Here is a 19893-nt window from a genome sequence, read left to right as displayed (position 1 = left end):
TATCTGTCGTTGTACCAGTACCAGGCTGTTTTGACTACTGTAAATGTATATAGTAGGTTCTGAAGTCAGGTAGTGTGAGTCCTCCAACTTTATTCTTCTTCTTCAGTAGTACTTTACTTATTCGGGGCTTCTTCCCTTTCCATATAAAGTTAATGATTAGTTTTTCCATCTCTTTGAAGATATAAGCAGCTTTTGATGTGATTTTTCCCCGTGGTTTTCAATAATGTGGACATTGGTTTGGGTGGGAGTGGGGAGTGTCTGGGGCGTGGCAGGGCCCTCCTAGCCACCCGAGACCTTTCAGGTGACCATGAAACTATATGCTGTGCTGACTGATTCAAACCGTGCTGTCCCTGGGATGGCTTCCCCTACAGTTTAACGTAAAGACTCTGATTGAGATTATAAATCACCTTCAGTTTTGAAATGACATCTGGGAACAGGAGAGTGGTTTCAGACTCAGCAGCAGAGGACCAGCGAGCTCATGTTCTCTCCCTTGGCAGGACGGACCTGGCTTCTATACCACCAGGTGTCTTGCCCCAATGATGTCTGAAGTCATGAGGATTCTCCAGGTTAGTATTGCTGTCTGGGATGTTTGAGGCATCATCCCCTCCTTAAATCAACCCTCCAAACTGGTAATGTCAAGATGAGGAACAAGTTTCTTCTACTATACTAACTCCTGGCTCTTCTCTGGGAAGGCCTCTGTGCTGTGTCTGCACAGCAGTGGGAGGTCATGAGGCTTATGCTGCACTGGAATGGGCATAGTTTTAACTCTGCTCCCTTAGCTTCCTTATTGCTGCGTTCAGCAAGAGACCTCCCTACACTCTTCATGTGCTGTTCCCATGTCCCCTTTGAGGCAGGGACCATCTAGATCAGGGCCCACCTGGTCTGTCCAGTGCTGCATTTGCTTCTGCTGCACGTAGACCCCTCTGCTGGCCATGCAGGTCATTCACTTGCAGGTAGTGTTTCTGGTACTTAATCCAGACATGGGATCATGGTGCTCTGTGGCGCTGTTCCCTGGTCATGTTTCTTTTCTCAGTTACGGGAAACATGACTGCCATGGAATCTTACTATTATTGAGATTCAGAGTTGAAAACAAGAAGGAAATGAATAATTTGTTCACCTCTAACTGTTCTTAAACTACTGTAGGTTAGGGAAGGCTCTGATTTTCCACAGGCTGACACCCAAAAGCAAAGTGGGTTTGCACCAGGCTGAGTCTAGGGCAGCACAGGGAGCCCTTGGTAGGGGTCTTGGGTGGCCTTCCTCTGAGGTCCCTGCTGTACCCACCCCCCTTCAGGAAGGAGTTGGCCCCAAGAAACTGGACTCCCTGACCACAGGCTTTGGCTTTCCTGTGGGTGCTGCCACCCTGATGGATGAAGTGGGTGTGGATGTAGCTCACCATGTATCAGAAGACCTAGGCAAAGCCTTTGGGGAGCGGTTTGGAGGTGGAAGCGTGGAGCTGCTGAAGCAGATGGTGTCCAAGGGCTTCCTCGGTGAGTAGCCTCCAGGGAACATGACCCGTGACCTCGCACTGAGTTCTGAGCAGTTTCCAGAGCCCAGGGAATTGCTGAGTGCCCGTGCAGAAGAGTACTTCCTAAACCTAGAACCCACTGTGACAGGGAATTTCAAAAATGATTTCATGAAAACCTCTTCTTAGGCTGGGCCTGCAGACTTTGGACCAAAGGCAGAGCTCTAGCCCTCTGGGGCTGTGCCATCCCCAGCCCACATCATGCAAGACTGACAGGTGTTTTCTCCTTCCCGAGACCTTTCGTATATCTCTGATACTTGAGGAGCAAGCCCTGTGGCCAGGCTTTATCTGCTGTCTGGCCACCCGTGTGAAAAGCAAAACCTTTCAACACAGAATACAATGAGGCCCACTTGAGAGGTAGCTTTCTGTCTTGGCAAAGTGGCACAAAATCAACACTCAGGCCTGGGCATTAAAACTCACCCAAGTGCTCCTTTCTCATCCAGATACACAGATCTCCAATCTCCAGGAGACACAAGAGCATAAAGGCTCAATTTCTAAGGTTAGCTAGATAAACACATTCAGGAATACAAAATACAAAAGCAGCTAGAGCTCTATACAAGACCAGCAGAGGAGAGAATTCTCAGTCGAGGGCTGAGAACTTGAACTGTCCCTTTTACTGCTTCTTTTAGGTCGCAAATCTGGGAAGGGCTTTTACATCTATGAGAAGGGCGTGAAGAGTAAGAATTTGAATTCTGACATGGATAGTATTTTGGCAAGTCTGAAGGTGCCTCCCAAGCCTGATGTGTAAGTCATTTGGGATAGCTAACGGCATGGAAACAGCCGCATCTCGGGTGGCGTGAGGCTTCTTTGCTGTGATCACCATCCCTGAGCAGAAAGAAATTCCCGACGCTGGCAGAGCGCTATACCCTTTGAGCCCTTCCCCATCACTCCCCCTCCTCTGCCAGAAGGTGAGAACTGCAGTTGAGCCTTGCTCACCCCTCGCTGTGAGGGTCCCAGAGAGCAGCTGGAAAGGCAGATTGTCTCAGGCCCTCCACCTTCCCAAATCCTTTATCATCATTTGTAAGCAGGCGACAATTGCGAAGGTCAAGAAACATTTATTGATTACCTACTCCCTGCCAAGCTCTGTTGTTCTAGGTGCTGGTTCATGTTCGTTAGGGCCAGTGACTATGCTGAGGGAAAGCGGGGACTCCCAGAGAGGGTCTTCTCGGCAGAGGCGGAGGGTCAGTGCTACCTGTCCTTGGAGCTCTGCCACACCAACCTCTCATCCCATTCTGCGCATGCAGCTTCTGCCCTCCTCCCCTTTCACTCTTCTGTACCTGATGTCTCTTCTGTTGACAGCTCCTCTGATGAGGACGTTCAGTACCGCCTGGTAACAAGGTTTGTGAATGAGGCTGTCATGTGTCTGCAAGAAGGGATCTTGGCCACACCTGCCGAGGGAGACATCGGAGCTGTCTTTGGGCTGGGCTTCCCCCCTTGTCTTGGAGGTTGGTCTTACAAATCGGGCTTTTAGCTTGCTTTATCTCAGAGCTTGTGTTGCTCTCTTCTTCAACCAAGTCCTGTTTCTCCATGCAGGGCCCTTCCGCTTTGTGGATCTGTACGGTGCTCAGAAGGTAGTGGACAGGCTCAGGAAGTATGAGGCTGCCTACGGCAAACAGTTTAGCCCATGCCAGCTGCTAATTGACCACGCTAACAGCCCCAACAAGAAGTTTTACCAGTGAGCCGCTTCATGCTGCTCAGTAAGCCCACTCATCCCAGCTGCAGGCAGCGCTGGTCCTCTAACAGAGTGGTGTCGAGATTCATCAGCTACCAGAAGGAAGACAAACTCAGGCATCGGATTTGCTCCGATTAAAGTGCCTTCAGTTGACTGTCTCCTGTCCTGTGAAGTCTGACTGTCGATTGGATTTTGCACTTCATGTTGGAAACTAGACCTTCTGTGCTTTATGATTTTATAAGGCCCAGGGTGACTGCATCTTTGGAGCCATCTTTGCTGGCTGTTCCTACCCAGGAGGCTGATGGTGGTGAGGGCAGCTTTGCACTCAGCTGAACACATGGTAACAATAAAAACTAAACTCTTTTATCAGCCTCTGCCTGTTTGCTCCTTTTTCTTCTATCTTTGCCCGTCCAGTTTAAACTCCTCTTTTAAGAAGTGAGCTGGAATAAAGCCCTGTATTTTTGGGGTAAGAACATGCTGAGAGAATTCTAGGTGGCAAATTAAAAGAAGGACTGTGATGATAGGAAGTGGAACTTTATGAGCCTAAAGTTAAACGCTTTGGCTGAGCTTCTGCCTAAAGCAACAGAAATGTAGTAGGTACAGCATAAACCCAAACCCGTTGTCATCGAGTTGATTCCAACTTAAAGTGACTCCCTGTGTTACAGAGTAGGACTGCTCCATAGGGTTTCCTGGGCTGTAATCTTTACAGAAGCAGATCTCCAGGGCTTTCTTCCACAGCACTGCTGGCTATGCTCAAACCACCAACCTTTAGGTTAGTAGTTTAGGGCAAACACTTTGCATCACCCAGGGACCTTCAGGTATCATCGCATACCAGGGTATAAAAAATACTTCTTTTCCCAAACTGGATTTCCTCATGGCATGATTTTACCCAGTCTTTTCTTGGTGTGACTCATAGGTGGTGCACACACGCTCATCAGAATGTTTGTGGGTATGTTGGAGTTAAGCAGAGGAGGTAACATGACCCTGATGTTCACTATATCCTGTACCTCTTTGCTGCCCCAGAGCATGGAAAGTGGGTCTAAAGTCACTAGTTCTGCCTCCACAGTGACCATATGAGCAGTCCAGGCAACGCTGATGTGACCCACCTCCACCGCCCGGCCTTGGCCCTTCCCTGCCCCGCCTGCGCCCTCCTGGTGTGGAGAGTTCCTACCCTGTGGTCTGTGCTCGGTCTGGGGAAACAGTGCTGGGGTTCTTAACTGGGCCTGCGAAGGAGCCACTGGATGTGTACAGAATCGTAACTTAAGGCCCGTCACACTTCATGCATTCTCAACTTTCAGATACTTCCAATCCTTCCTGCCTCTGCTCCGCTGCAGAACTACAAATATTTTCGATTCCAGCTCTGTTGTTGGGACTGGCAGGCATGTTGCTTAGCGCTGGCTCTAATAAACACTGACAGTTGCTAGGAAGCCAGACCCTCAAACCAAGTTATCTCTGAGTTGGGGTTTTCAGATGACGAGTAGGAGATAGAGAACTGATTCCCTGCCCTGAACCTACCCTCAGGCATGGAAGTGTGGGATCTGAGAGCCTCAAGGCAGGCATCCTGCCAGGGCTGGGAAGGCAGCTTGGGCCCTAGCTGGTGCCATTGTGCTCGGAAGTCTAGGTTTTTCCATCCAGCAGCACTAGGTGGCTGTGGATTCTGCTGCAACATGAGTGAGAGCTGGAGGGTTCTTGTTGGGTAGGGACAGGTGAGGGGCTTTCAGAGGGCAAGGAAGGCTGGCACTTCAGCTGCTTCCAGGGACATGAATGGGCCGTGTGCACAACCATTCTAAAGTCCTCTCCTGTCCAGCGGCACAGACATCGTGCCTGTTGGTCCCCATGGTCCTTCACAAGAAAGAGCGGTTGACACCCAGAACCCCACTTGCATTATTCATCCGTGGTCTAGCATTTATTTCACTATCCATGAGGAGTTACTAAGTCATCTGCAGGAAAACCACAGGTCTCAGCTCCTCTGTTTTGTGCTCTTCCGCCGGCTGCCCTCCCTCAGCTGAGGCAGCCTGCTCAGGGCACGGCACCAGCGTGGCTTTGCTGCTCTAAAGACAAAAACACTGAGGACATAAGTATCTATGTCGACTAGGTAAGACAGAAGAGAAGGCTGGTACCTCAGGGCCCTGACACTAGTGGGCATGAAGAGAATTAGCGTGGCTCTGGTTAGTGAGAGCAGGTGGTAGTGGTGTGGGTGGGCGGGTGGTTGTTCACAAGACGGAAGCGCTGGGCGGCAAGCAGACCACCATGCTCAAGATCCATGTAAACATGCGCAGGACAAGTGAGCTCCATGAGGGGGATAAAAGGTCGGCTTTCCCAAGCCACACCCACCTGTGCCAGTGACAAAAAAAGCAAACCTGGAAGGGTACCACGTGTTCATCAGTCCAACCATGAGGGCAGGAGAATGGCGAAGAGGGAGGGATTGGATACCACTCCCCTCTAGAATCAAGGAGCAGCTGACCTCAACAGAGTCTGGACACAACCCAACCTCAGAGGCTGAACAACCAACTGCAGAGCCAGAGAAGGAGCCGGGCACTCTAGACTCCAGGGAGCACCTGCCTCCCTAACTTGATAAGCAGGTCAAGGGCAGAGCTGTGCTTTCCAAAGTCGTCACCCACAACCAGAACCCTGAGGCAGAGCCTCTCAGGTGCTGGGCTGATGGTTGTGCTGGATGCACCTACACTTGGCCCGGAAGCCTCAGTCAGGGTAGAACTGATGAGGAAAGAAGGGCATCCCATGTACAGACGTGGGCTCCTCTGACTCTGGGCAGCTTAGGCCCAAAGTCCACAGAGCACAGAGAGAGGGCATCTGGGGAATTTGTGCTTCAGTTACAGACCATCCTTTCCTTGTCTCTAACCTGAACCTACAAGCTTGAGAAGTGCAAGATGTCTGTGAAGTTCTGCAGCAGGGCTTGAAGGCCAGCTACCCGCCCTACAGGAATTGCAGCAAGTGCCTCACCAGGCCCAGGTGGACACTGGTGCCTCCAGCCCCCTCACCCTCTACTCTGCACACTCAGAAGGCAAGACGTCCCTGTGCTGAGGGGTCTGATCCCAGAGGCCCACATCCCCAAGTGTGTCTCCCCTGGATTCACTCTGTGTGGCTGCCTAGCAGCCTCAGTCCTGGCATGGATTCCTCCTGCAGGCAGGACCGCCAGCCACTCAGGGAGTGCCGTCCCTAGCAGGCGCATGCTGTGCCCCAGGGCCCCCGCACCAGCCTTCCAGTCATGCAGCTAGGCAGCTCAGATCTTGGGCCGCCAGCCTTTGATGAACTGCATGATCTTCTTGACTTGCAGCTTGGTGAGGTGGAAGTCGTCTGCCAGGATGTCCTCGCTGAGCTGCACAAAGATGCTACCATCGATGCGTTCTCGGGCAAAGAAGCTCACCACGTCCTCTGAGAGCCCAATGAAACGCAGGCTGCGAGAGACCTCCTCCAGGGAGAGCGCAGACAGGTCCGTGGGGGGCTGCCAGGAGGAGGCATCCCGGCCTCCCCAGCCTGCAACTCCATCCCCGGGACTGGCAGGAGGCCCTTCCAGGCGCCCCTGGGTGAGAAAGAGTCGTGCCCCACCTCCCTCAGGCCCCTGCAGGGCAGCTGGTGACAGTGGGGTGGGGACCTGCCGCAGCACCAGACCTTCAGGCTCAAAGGCCTTGGGGGGACCAAGGGGTGAAAGGCAGGGTCCAGGCCCAGGTGCTCCTACAGCTCTGGGCTCTTGATAGCGCAGCAGCTCGGGCTCTGGAGAACCGCCCTGCCCCAGCTCAAAGGGATCAAAGGGCTCCAGGGCTGGTTCCTGCCACTCAGAGGAGGAGGAGGAGGAGATGGGGCAGGAGGAAGTGGGAGCAGCTGAGTAGGCCTGGCCTGGAGAGGCTGGGCCTGGAGAATAAGCAGGGCTCGAGGTAGCCAGGGCACCCGAGGTGGTCGTGGGCCCAGAAGAGGAGGTGGCTGAAGGGCCTGAGGGGTACGCAGGCCCAGAAAAGGGGTTGAGAGCTCCAAATGGAGCAAAGCGTTTTTGGGGGTGGGAGGGCTTGAACAGAGGCGGGCAGCTATGGTATGTCTTGACAGGGGTGTCAGTCCCCAAGACGGAGGCAGCTCGACTGCTCAGGGGCTCAGTGTGGGCCCAGGAAGCTTGGCTGGGCTGTGTGGTAGAGGGCAGGGGTCCTGAGGTCGGGCGGCTTGAGGACTCGCCCACCTTACAGTCCCCCCAGGTGCAAGGGTAGCAGTAGAGAGAGTATGCGTCCGGGGATGGGGAGCCGCTACCACTGTGGGAGCCTGCCCTGTGGGCAGAGACAGACACACACAGGCAGGAGGTAAGACAGAGCGAGAGGGAAACGCTCTCCACGCAGTCAACCACCACTCTGATCTCAGAATCCCTGGCCCATAGCCCAGCCCCCGGGGCCTGAGACCCTCTGGGAGTCCCATCCAGTCCTTGTCACTTAGGAAAAAAGGAGACATAAGCAGGAAGGAGGCCAAGCAGGCCCCCGACTCCCAGACAGCAGTGCCCTCTCCCCTGCCTACTGCACTGGGACCCTCCCTCTGCCCTTCCCAGGCCCAAAGCCTTCTTCTTCCTCAGCACCGCTCCCTACCTCATCCCCTGCCGCAACCCACCTTAGAAGGACACGGGACCATGAGAAGGAAGGGACTCACCCATCCTGAAGGCCAGAAGAGTAGTAGGAGAGGCTAGAGCCGGATGAGTGGACAGGCTGCAGCTTGGGAAAGTGCAGAGGCACAGGGGGGCTGCCCGAGAGCCGGCCCCTGCCGCTGCCACCCCGGGGAGGGACAGGCGGGGCATTAAGCAGGCGGCACTCCTCCTTCACCTGCAAGCAGAGAGCAAAGCAGGATCAATGAGGTAGGCAGGAGCCCTGACACCACCCCTGAACTTGGCAGCAACATTCCTTACCTTCCCTTTCCCAAGCAGCTGGGTAAGGAGGGGGTCTGGGCAACCAAGGGCTGCCTCGCCCTACACCCTAACAGCTCACCTAGCCACCTGCCACCCTCTACCCTTTCTTGCCTCTCCAGCCTGCTTCACTCACCAAGAGCCCACAACACACACTGTCTTCTATTCCCTTGGAAATTCATCATGAATGTAAAAAAAGAATATAGAAGTACTGATCCAATACAATCAGACAAGTACACATATTCCTGCCTCAAGAAAAAGGAGAGAAAGAAGTGGAAAAGGGTGTGACAGGACAGAAAAAGAAGGAAAGTATCCACCATCTGGACCCCTTCCTTAGAGGTCAAAATTCCCCAAAGTGGACTCCATGGGGTGCTAATAGGTGTTATGTGGCAGGGGGAAATGTCCTGTGGACAAATAAATTTGGGAAATTATGCATTTAACAAAACCGAACAGATTTCCCTGGTGCAGAACTTCTCAGAGCTTTCAGTATACCAATGCTCTGTGACCAAGGTGAAGACAAGAGAGGGCTAGCAATCGTATATAACAGCTTCTCAACTTATTTCACCAAGGAACCTTCTTTTCACTGGACAACTCAAAAAACTCCTGTAGAATCTTCTGGGCAATACTGTTCTAGCCTCATCCCAAGTTCTCTGAGGCCGGGAACCTACTTTTCATCTTTGTCGCACAATTCCTGATGCCACCATCCCTAGAATCCACCACCACCAATGTTCTTGCGTGTCTTCCCCCACATCTCTACCATCCTCTGTCACCCACACCAGGGGTTGGAGGTTGGGATGTCAAGGCTGGGTCCCGGAGAACTAGCTTTTCAGGGCCAACTATGTCCCTTGGCTGAGCAGCCTCCCTAAAGAGTCAAAAGGGCTCAACTCCCCGGCTCCCACCCTTTGCCTCAACCGCATCCACTCACCGCCTCGGATTTGGGAGGGACGGGAGGCGGTGGCGCCTGGGGCTCCAGGCAGGGTGGGCCGTTGGCCCCGAAGGAGATGAGGTCGGGCCCTGGGGGCGGCCTGGCCCTGCCCTCAGCGAGGCTCTCGGCCGCCTGGTGAGTCCACAGCTCCTCGTAGGGGATCTCAGGGGGCAGCGCAGCAGGCTCGGTCGCAGCCCAGTCGGGGCTCACGTACTCCTGGTCGCCGTCGCTGGCGGGCAGGTGCAAACCGAGGAGAGCAGGCATCCGGGCAGGGGCGGGGACGCGCGGCGCGGCCAGGCAGAGGCGCGCGCGGCGCGGGCTGGCGCAGTCGTCGGCGAGCTCGGTGGGCGCCTCGCGCACAGCGGTTGAGTACTCGTCCGGGTCGAAGCGCTCGCGGCAGTAGGAGGCGCTGTCTCGCACCAGGCGCTCGACGCGTGGGTCCCCGGCCAGCAAGCCCTGCGGCAGCGCGAAGCGCGGCGTGTCGGTGAGTAGCAGGAAGTGCAGCGGCGCCGGGCCCTCGCGGCGCAGCGCCAGCCCCAGCACCACGGTCTTGGAGATGATGCTGACGAGCTTGTAGCAGTGGCCCTCGCGCACCGGGTGCAGGTCGTAGGGGTTGCGAGGCGGCCGGCTGGGCACCAGCACGTTCACCGGAAGCCGCACGCGCTCGATGATGGCGCGCACCGTGTGCTCGCCCTCCTGCATCTGCAGCTCCAGCGGGCTGCGCGTGCTGAAGCGGCCCTGGCACTGGAAGGGCAGGCTCAGGCTCTCGTTGGTGCGGTGGTTCATGCAAATGAGGCAGGGCATCTTGCCTTTCATGGGCCTGGCGCCCCCGCCGGCGCCCGCTCCCCCTGGGCCGCCGCCGGCCACCCCGGCCAGCGCCCCGGCCCGGCCCAGCTTGCGCAGGAGAGTGGTAAAGCGCGAGCGCTCCTTGGTGGTCTTGGCGCACAGAATCTCGGCCTGGCCCATGAGGGTGAGCTCGTCGCCTGCGTGCAGCGTAAAGTTGTACACCTCGCTGTCCTCACTGAACTCGCCTGACACCACCTGGGAATCCCAGAAACGAAGGCCTGAGCCAGGGCTCCGAGGAAAGCCACGCAGCCAGCCAGGCAGGGCCCCGGGTTGGGGTCAGGAGCCCCACGGTCTATCCTGAGAGGTCTAACCTTGAGTTAGTTGCCCTGATGGGCTTTAGTTACCTCACGTAATATTCCTACTTGGAAGAGCTGATTTAAAGATTAAATCGCTGAATATATATACAGTGACATACTTTAAAAGTACTCAATAAAAAGCAACTTTTCTTATCGTTTTCTTTAAAATGGGGATAATAATGCCCCACCCACCCAACAAGGCTACTGTGACAAGAAAGGAACTGATGGATAACAAAGGATTTGTAAACAGGCTCTATCTGCACAAGCGCGGAATTGTTTGCACTGCATGCTTCCCCACAACCACCGTCTCCGCCAGCGGATGCTAGGAGAGCAAGGATGCTAGGACAGGCTGCCCTGAAAGGTCCCAAAGTCAGGGATGACCTTCCACACACACACTTCCTCCGGCTTCACCACCTTTTGCAGGGAGTTCTCCAGCCTGGTGGGTCATCTCCTCTGACATGGTCCAACTATGCCAAAGGCCCTCAAGGGGTCACCAGAAGCCACAGTGGACACCTCTCCTTCCAGGACCATAAAGATTCCCTCCAACTGGGGTCGGGGTTGCTCCTGAGGGGCGGGGTGAGGGCAGCATGCCTGGTGTGGGAAAGACTGACCTTGACACTGAAGGTGATGGCTTCCATCACAAAGATGCGGTCAGGGAAGACGCTGGCCACTTCCTCCACGCTGCTGAAGTACCTCACCGGCTCCCGCACATCCCGGGCCTGCTCCAGGAGCTTGAACTTCCCTGCACAGGGGGATGCAGGCCGCTGGGACGGGTGTGCCTGCTGGGAGCCTGGCCTGCATCCTGAGAGCCCTCATGGTTCCTCCTTCTTGCTGCTGTCACTCAGCCAGCTCCTCTAGAACTCAGGTGGGCAGAGGTCTGCACTAGCATGAGGTGGAGGGGGCTGCTCATGTGGCTTAAGGCTTAGTGAGGGGGCAAGCACAGGTCTCTGGCAACTGGAACACAGCCCTCCCCCCATGCAGAGCTGTGGGTGAGAGCAGTGGCTGCCTGCCCAGAGAAACCCAACTGCAAACTGGCCCCGAACACCTGGACACAGAGCTGGCCTCTGACAGAAGCATCAGTATGGCCTTGGGGATGCTGGCTCATAGCTTAGTCCCAGCTGGCCACTGGCTTGCTGTGACCCTGGCCACATCGCTCCCCTTTCTGGGCCTCTGGCTCTTCATCTAAGGAGCTGGAGCTGACAATCCTGGGACTGCATCCTGTGCACGCACCCTGGGGTGTCGCTCTACACCAACGGCCAGACCAGGGGCCCAGCCCCAAGCCTTGGAGGCCTTCGGAGTGCCGCTCTGACCCTAGCTTGGTTTCCAGGCCCTCCTCTGTTCCAATGTCTGGTCCCATGTCTGAGAGGCCTCAGAGCTGGGCCCAGCAAAGCCACCTCCCTCATATGAGGCCTTCCCAAGCTGCATCCAGGGCTTTTTCTGGCTAACTCAGCACATGCCTCCAGGAGACACAGATTTTAAAGAAGTGATGATGCTCAGTGAGGCTGATGCTCCCATGTAAACTGTCACACCTTGTGTGTGCCCCCTACATGAGCACAGAAGACAAGGCTGTGAACCCCCTGCATCTGGATGGATGGCCTCTTCTCAGAGCTGACATGGACGGAAAAGACACTTTCTGGGTGAGGGAATAAAAAGAGAGAGAAGGAAAGGTGACTCTAGCTTCTGGAGCACTCCCTGTGGTTGCTCCAGTCATAGTTCATCCACTGATTGAGTCCACAAACATTGGTGGAGCACCTACTACATGCCAGATGCTATGCTAGGCCCTACATAGGGTACGATCTGTGTAAAATACAGTCTTCCCTCAAGGAAGTCAAGATATAGTGGGTGAGATGGTAAGTACCCAGTGGTTGCTGGAGGTGACAGGAGCTACAAAAGAGGCACGAAAAAAGAGCTAGGGGGTCACTGAAAAGGGAGACAGACACCTGTCTGGCAGTCAGATGGGATCACTGAACTGCACCTTAAGAATGAAAAGGATTTTACAGAATGGGCATTCCAGTTGGAAGAAATAATGTAAGCAAAGACACAGAGACACAAAGGCAGACTGCATGCCTGGAGTGGGGAGTGTGTGGAGGGGAGTACAGGAGGGGAGGGTAGCAGGGGGTAAGGCAGACAGCAGCTAGGTTGTGGACGGCTTGGAATGCCATGCTAAGGCAGTAGGACGTGTGTATGTGTGTGTGTGTGTGTGTGTGTGTGTGTGTGTCCTTTGCCTGTCATATTATCTGTACCTGACAAAGAATATCCCTTAATAAATGTTTTTTGGATGGATGGGTGGATGGAAGGGAGGGAGAATGAATGGATACATGGATGAACGACTGAATTTTTTTTTTAAATTGTGCTTTCGGTGAAAGTTTACAGCTCAAGTCAATTTCTCATACAAAACCTTTATACACATATGGTATGTGACATTAGTTGCAATCCCCACTACGAGGACTGTATTCTATGGGAAGTGAGACCCATCCGGGAGATACAATGATCCAGGTTGAACTCTATAAAAATCACTGGAAATCCAGTCTGGCAATTAAGCCAGTGATGGAGAAGAGCTGAGGAAGCGACCACGGGAAGAGCAAGAAGTGAACAGACCAAGAGAGACTGGGAGGGAGACGCATCAGCTTGGGTGACTCAATGAGGGGTGGGTGGGGAAGGAAGAAACCAAGGAGGATGTACTCAGGCTACCAGCCTGGGCAGAAGTGGAGACAGCAGAGCTGTTAACCCAAACTAGGGGCCGGGGAAGAACAAGTTGTGGGCAGAGGGAGATCCCAGGGAGGCCCAAGAGGGATCTCCAGGTGATACTGTCCCAGGGAGGCCTGGTCAGGAGGAACAGACTAAAGGTCAAGGCCCATAGGTGGCAGCTTTAGCTGTGGACATGTGAGAAGGATCGGGGAAGAAGAAGGCAGAGTGTCTTAACCCTTGGGGGAGAGCTTCCCAGAAAAATACCCTCACTGTACTCAGATCATGAACACACACATGATTTTGTCAGGTTTGGGGGTTCCTGGAGCCCCCAAAAGGAGCTCTGGTGGCACAGTGGTTAAAGCACTCAGCTGCCAACCAAAAGGTTGGCAGTTCGAACCCACCAGCTGCTCCGTGGGAGAAAGATGTGACAGTCTGCTCCTGTAAAGATTTACAGCCTTGGAAACCCTGTGGGGCAGTTCTACTCTGTCCTATAGGGTCACTATGAGTCGGAATCAACTGAACAGAAACGGGAGCCCCCAAAGCCCAGCCAGGGACCCAGATTAAGGCCCCTCCTGGCGCAGAGAATGAAAAACAGAAGACCAAGGGCTGAGCCTGCAGCATCAACATCTAGGAGCCACAAAAGACAAGGGAAAACATGTAGGAAATATCCTGGAGAAAGCTGGAAGGGGAGCCCCCCAGTCCTGCCCTAACCACCCTGAGACCCTTGTGGGAAGAGGCCTCAGATGTGCCATAGCCTGAGGGGACCTGCAAGGAGTGTCAGTCTGGGAGCAAGGAGCAGGAGTTTCAGACAGTGGGCAGACCCCTCCCTCATGCCACCTTCCCCCCAGCCCACAGCCACACACAAACCCCCCAACACCTCCCAGATGGCGGCTGGGAAGAGTGAGGGGCTGTGTCCCAGCCATGAGCAGCCAGGCAGGGAGAAATACCCCAAGCCCCCTGTGGGGAGAGCTGGAGCTGAGTCAGGGCAGGAATCCGGGAGGATGTGGCCATGAGGATCGATGTAACCGTGGCACCCAGCCCCCTCCCTCTGCCGCAGCCGGAGTCCAGCGCTTGCCATTAAGGTTGGGAAGAAGGAAGAGAGACCTCCCAGGAGCCAGCTCTGGCCCCCTGGAAGCCTCTTCCTCCCCGCAGCCCCGAAGCCAGGCCAGGGGCAGCTTCCTCTCCTGCCTCCCCCTACGTGAGGCCTGAGCTCCCCTCCACTCCAGAGAACAGCCTCGCCCTGGCCTGCCCCTCCTCCCTGTCCTTGACCCCCAGAACATATTTGCACCTGCCTGATTGTCCCTTCTAGCCTGAAGCACTTGAGGGCTAAAGCAGGGTCTCTTTTATAACCCACCCCCCTCAGCACCTGGCCGATAGAAGATGCTCAATAAGGAATGGTGGGTAAAAATACAGGCTTTGGAATCGGACAGACCTGGCTGAATCCCAGCTCTGCCACCAACCAGCTCTGTGACCTTGGGCAAATTATTTAATCTCTGGGCTTCAGTTTTCCCATCTGTAAAATGGAAGCATACTACTTAGCTCACAGAACAGGGCACATATGACAGGTGCTTCCCAGGGCACAAAGCCAATAGTCCAGATGTGGCACCATGCTCAAGGAAGAAGCCTGGGCCCTTCCAGCAGGACCTGTGGGGGGCCTGTTTCAGGGCAGCCAGGTCTCCCCACCTCTCTGAGTGAGGCTAGGGTGGGGCACTCACAGCCTCGCAGCGCCCTACCTCCAACTCCCCACAGGGCGCCACCCTCCCCGCCTTCTTGGGCGGACCATTCTCTCTGCGGTCTGCAGCTGGTCCGCCCCTCCCGCTCAGCTTTCATTATTAATTCATTAGGAGAAATCAGCGTTGGGCAGTGCACTCAGCGCATCCTCGTTAACCTGGCGGTGCCCTGGCCCTTCCCCCTCCTAGGGGGCTTCCACCTTCCCTACCCCACCCAGGCGGGCTGGAGCCACCCACAGGAAAAATGAAGCTAGGGACGCAACACCTCTGCAGACCAACTGTCACCCTATTACCACCACCATACACGTGCACTCGGGGGAACCAAAAGAGACGGAGGAAAAGAGCTAAGAGCTCCCTGGACTCCTAATTCCCTAGGAGACTGTATGCCTTGGTTTCCCTCTCTGTAAAAAGGGGACTTAATCTTCACCAGAGGTCCCTGGGTGATGCAAACTGTTTGTGATGGCCTACTAATTGAAAGGTTGACAATAGGAACCCACCAAGTGGTGTCGTGGAAGAAAGTCCTGGCAATCTGCTTCTGTAAAGATTACAGCCAAGAAAACCCTACAGAGCTCAGTTCTACTCTGTAGCCATGAGTCGGAATCCACTGGAAGGCAACGCGTTTGGTTTTTGGTTTGGTAATCCTCACTAGAGCTTTAATGATACAACTGAAAGGTGGAGTCCCTGAAATCACGCTTCTGTCTGTGAGGCATTTTCCAGCCTTCTCTTTTTTATCCCAAGAAGACCTGGGACCTCTCCCTGGGCCAATGCCAGATTCCCAGGCTGGGAGAGTTCTAGCCTGGAGAAGGCCCTGCCCTACTCCCCATTCACCAAGGGCTGCAGGCCCAGGGAGGACCCTAAGACAGAAAGACATTTGAGACACTTTTCCTCATCTTGTAAGTGAGGTTTGATGGGGACAGTGGTACCACCTTCACAGGGTTGCTGTAAAGAGCAAAAGAGGGCATGCATGTAAAGGGCTGAGCCCTGTCCCACTGGCTCAGGGGAAACCCAGGGCAGAGAAACGTACTGAGCACTCCCCAGCTCAAAGGGTTCCCAGCCTTCGTTGTCCACCTATCGGAGGCGGCGTACACAGTGTCCTATAGCAATTAAGAACACAGACCTGGACAATCTACTGAAACTCTCGCAGCCTCAGTTTCCTTGTGAGATAAAAGGAGTTGCTAAGGCCTTCCCACAGGGTTGCTGCCAGGATGAAATGGAAAAAACTCTCAGCACAGCTTCTGGAAAGGCTCAGCCAAGCCCCATAGCTACAGGATCCTGAGCTTACAGTGGGCATCTCTGGGAGGGGGGGCCACCAGACGCCCATGCATCCAAACAGCAGACAGTACCCTGTGGCCATTGCCCCCGCGGTGTGGTGCAGCGATAGTCAGGACACCTGGGTCTGGCCCTGGCTTTGCCCCTTTCTAGCTATGTGACTCTAGGCAAGCCACTTCCCTTCTTAGGCCGTCTATTTCATCCTCTGTAAAACAGAAGCACTGTATTTTCCTTTTTGGCAGCAGAATCCTTTCTTCAAACAAAAATCTTATGTAAGATGTCAACTCCATATATAAAACAGACAAAAGCAGAAGCTCATTAGCATAATCTTATTTGAAAGTCTTAAGTTTTAACAGTCACTCATAAAGTCAATCAGTGAAGACAATGAGCTGTTTGACTAACACAAAAATTGGGAAAAACAGGATTAGAGCTGACAGGGGCGGCCATAACATCAGCCTGAGCATCTCATTTGTTTCTCAAGTTTTTTGGTTGCACGATATTGAGAAAATCCTGGCAGAGGTTCTCTCTGAGAGTCTGTACAAAAAAGGGCTAATGAGGCACCTCAAGGTACTCACTGAAGGTGTGTGAGAACCGTGGTCAAGGTTTGATTTGTAGCAATTTGGGGGGGTGGGTATTTTTTTAATCATTAAACTCTGCAAACCTGCGGGCCACCAGAGCACCACAGAGCAATATGAAAACCACTGGGTTAGGTAATCGTCACCCCACCACCCATGGGGCTTTAACTTCATGTCCTCTCTCATTCCTGCAGCTCCAAGGCCAGGCTGGTCACCAACAGCTCCCCCCAAGCCTTCCCCACCCCCTACCCTTGGCTCCAGACCCTCCTGCCTCTACCCCCCCACACTGGCCTTACACCCCAGCTGGGCACACCTGGGTACTGCAGGGGGATGTCGATCTTGGGCCCGATGACGTAGTGGCCTTCCTCCAGGGTGTGGGCAGTCACTGTTGTCCACTGGCGGCAAGAGTGGATGAGCAGGATGTCACGCTCACTGACGCCCTCGGCATACTCCCCTGGGCGGGGGGGCAGCAGAGGAGGAGGGAAGAGAGGATGTTAGGAGGGACAGAAAGAACAGGCAGGGTGACCTCCTCACCAAGCTACTGCACTGGGACAGCCCCCCACGATCCCTGTCCAGGCCAGCTATGCTCAATGGGCAGGCGGGCTGCCAGCTGTGGCCTCAGGGCTGTGAGTCAGACCCCATGCATCTCTCGTGCTCCAGCTCCCCATGGGTCCACGGCAGCCAGCCCAGCCACCATTCCTCATCCCTCATTCAGTTTGGGCCCCGCTGTTCCAGGCCCTGTGTTAGAGCCTGGGGGCTCCCAGTGGATGAGCCCAGCCCTGCCCTCCAAGAGTGCTAAGGCCCACGGAGAAGTGGGAAGACATGTGAACAGTAAAACCAGGGCCAGTTTGAGGCACTGGATGGAGGGTGTCTGGGGCACTCACAGCAGGGAGCAGCAGACTGGCTGGGGGTGGGGTAGGAAGGGAGGCTTCCCTGAGCAGGAGACCAGCAGAGTTCACACTAGCCCCTAAGTTAGTGCCAGGCCAGGCAAGGGGGGCCTTGTTGAGGGAGTAGACAGGGCTCAGAAGAAGCTTCTGTTGTGGGTGCCAGCTGGGAGGGCTCCCCCAGAGCCATGGGTCACTTGGGTCAGGAGAATGGCAGGGCTTAGAGGTGCTGATTCCTAGCTCTCCAGCACAGCCCCTGTCTTTTCACCCCATGCCATGGGCAGGCTCCTGCATTCAGGGGACCTCAAAGGAGGGGAATAAGCCCTCAGACACCCTAACCCTCTCCCAGGCCCTTCATCCTCGCAGCTTTTGGAACATTGTAGGAGGGGGATTTAGAAGGTGGGAGGATGGAGGGGGGCTGGAGGGCCTAGTCTTGGTACAAGCTGCACTGGGGCAGATGTGTTGGGAAGGGCCTGGGCCCCCCCCAGGCTCCAACCCCGGCAACAGTTTCCAGGGGAGCAGAGAAGCTGGCCCAGCTTCCAGGAGGCTGGTGGGCTGTCTCCTGGCTGCAGCTGGTGGGCAGGGTTGGGGTGGGGGATGCCTTCTTCCCAGCCTCCTCAGGCACAATTTACTAAATTCCTGCCCCCTAACCAAACAAGAAATGGTTCACCCTGTTGCCTTTGGGTGTGTGTATACTTGGTGTGCGTATGTTTGTGTGTGTTGGGGGGGGGGTCGTTCAGGGCCTGCAGGAGGACCTGACTCCCACTGTGTATGGGGGGTGAGGTCTGAGCCTTCCTCCCCAGCTCCTCACCTCCTGGGGCAAAGGAGATGAGCTCGCCTAAGCCCCAGTCCACCCTTCTATAGGGACACAGGCCACAGTGACACTGGCACACAACAGCCATGGGTTATGGTCACCAACAGTTGAGCCACCACAGCTATCTGGCCCACAGTGACAGGTTCTTGTCCCCAGCAAGACAACTCAGTCCTATGGTCCACTAAAAGGTTCCTCCCAAATGCTCAGCCACCCAGGAACCTTTAAGGGACACACATTTTTATTCACATTCACACTTGAGGGTGACCATGGCCACACACTGTCACAGACAGTTGAGTCATCAATCACACCAGTCGCTTACACCCTGATCATTCATTCAATCCATGTATACTTGTTAAGCAGGATGAGCCTGCAGCCCAGTGGGAAGACAATAAATGGCCATTCTAATGGGGCACGCAGTAGGAGACAGCACTGGGATGCCACGAGGTGTCAAGGGAGCCCAGAGGAGCCCCTACGCAGGCTGAAAAGCTGGGAGAAAACGCCAGGGGAGAGATACCACAGAGGATGCGCGCGCGCGCACACACACACACACACACACACACACACACACACACACACACACACAGAGCCTTGCTGCTGACACTGAGTCTCAGGATCACACGCTGACGATCTGGTGAGCCACAAGGTACCCATCCCGACGGCCCGGACGTGGGCGCTCCCAGAGAGCCTGCTGCCGGGACGCATTGAAGTTCACTGTGCCCACTCTTCGCCGCTGCGGGTCAGAGGAGGGGCTGCCGGGCCCCACGGAGCCGAGCGGAGCCGGCTGCCGCGGGCCCCATTAGCATTCCGGGAAGCGTGTGTGCCAACGCGGGCCAAACCCCTATTCTTCTCACACACAAAACCCCCGGCCGGGCAGCCAGCCCCGGCTCCTGCCCCTCCCCCAGCCAAGCAGCCCCCTTCCCCCAAACGGCCCCCCCACTCCGTACAACCTCCAGGCATCCCCTCTCGGGCCCCCACGCACTGTCCCCTCATTAGAGCCTCCCGGGCCCCATGGAGAGGCGTGGGGGAGAGCCGGAGGTCCTGGGGGGCACGCCCGGCGGGACTGGCCGCTCCCTCGGGTTTCTCCCGAAGGTAGTCTGCCCGCCCCCGAGTACCAGAGGCTGCCCCTGGGACGCGAAGGGAGGGTGCGAGGAGGGTCACAAGAGAGAGGCCAAATGGGGCTGGGGGTCACGGCGGTGAGAAGATAATCTGAGGCACAAGAGATGCGGGAGGATCGAGGTGAGAGGCTGGAGACAAAGGGAAAGAGGGGGTGCAGCTGAGGCGAGGGTCCTGAGGGGTGCGGGGGAAAGGGGTGCGCCGACGGGGCGGGCGCAATGTCTCGGCAGCGCTTCGAGCTCCACTTGAGCCGGAAAACTCCGCTCCGGCCCAGGCTCCGCTTTCGGTCCCTGTGACCGTCCGTGGACCCAGGAGGAGGCAGACCCCGGCTCACGGGCCCCAGGTCTCGGTGGAGGCGCGCCGGAGCAGCGCGGAGCCCGCACGGGAAAGCGGGGAGGGTGGGAACCACATCCTCATGGTCACGCTCGCACCTGCCAGGAGAGTCTCCGACTTCCCCTCGGATTCCCCAACTCCCCTCCCCAGCAGCCCGGGTACCTGGCCCGAGGCAGGCGAGCGTGGGCAGGCGGCAGCGGCTGACGATGAGGTCGAGCGGGAAGGCGCCCATGCTCCAGCGCAGGCCGGCCAGTCCAGCCGCCAGCTTCTCCATGGCATGGGCGCCCCCGGGGCCGCCGTCCCGGGGCCCCGACGGCCAGTCCCGCGCGGCCCGG

At 55.7% G+C, this 19893-nt stretch overlaps 2 protein-coding genes across 2 annotated transcripts in view; one reads left to right on the top strand and one right to left on the bottom strand.

Moving 5' to 3' along the window:
- Nucleotides 1–3604, top strand: part of HADHA (hydroxyacyl-CoA dehydrogenase trifunctional multienzyme complex subunit alpha) — a 50211-nt gene extending 46607 nt beyond the window's left edge. Inside the window, exons 16-20 of the mRNA XM_004377585.2 lie at nt 498–566; nt 1292–1487; nt 2152–2266; nt 2822–2967; nt 3056–3604. Of these exons, the coding sequence (XP_004377642.1) occupies nt 498–566; nt 1292–1487; nt 2152–2266; nt 2822–2967; nt 3056–3201 (672 nt within the window). The 3' untranslated portion in view covers nt 3202–3604. The remainder of the gene's footprint in view (nt 1–497; nt 567–1291; nt 1488–2151; nt 2267–2821; nt 2968–3055) is intronic.
- Nucleotides 3605–6435: 2831 nt separating this feature from the next.
- Nucleotides 6436–19832, bottom strand: GAREM2 (GRB2 associated regulator of MAPK1 subtype 2). Its single transcript, XM_004377584.2, has 6 exons — nt 19721–19832; nt 16728–16868; nt 10764–10894; nt 9011–10051; nt 7836–8005; nt 6436–7465 (listed from the first exon to the last, which is right to left on the bottom strand). Exons 1-6 carry the CDS (start codon nt 19830–19832, stop codon nt 6436–6438), a joined length of 2625 nt encoding a protein of 874 aa, XP_004377641.1.
- Between the last annotated feature and the right edge of the window lie 61 nt (nt 19833–19893).

This window comes from Trichechus manatus, unplaced genomic scaffold (assembly GCF_000243295.1).
Source record: "Trichechus manatus latirostris isolate Lorelei unplaced genomic scaffold, TriManLat1.0 scaffold00052, whole genome shotgun sequence".
NCBI classification, from domain to species: Eukaryota; Metazoa; Chordata; class Mammalia; order Sirenia; family Trichechidae; genus Trichechus; species Trichechus manatus.
This window is presented reverse-complemented; position numbering and strand designations above follow the sequence as displayed.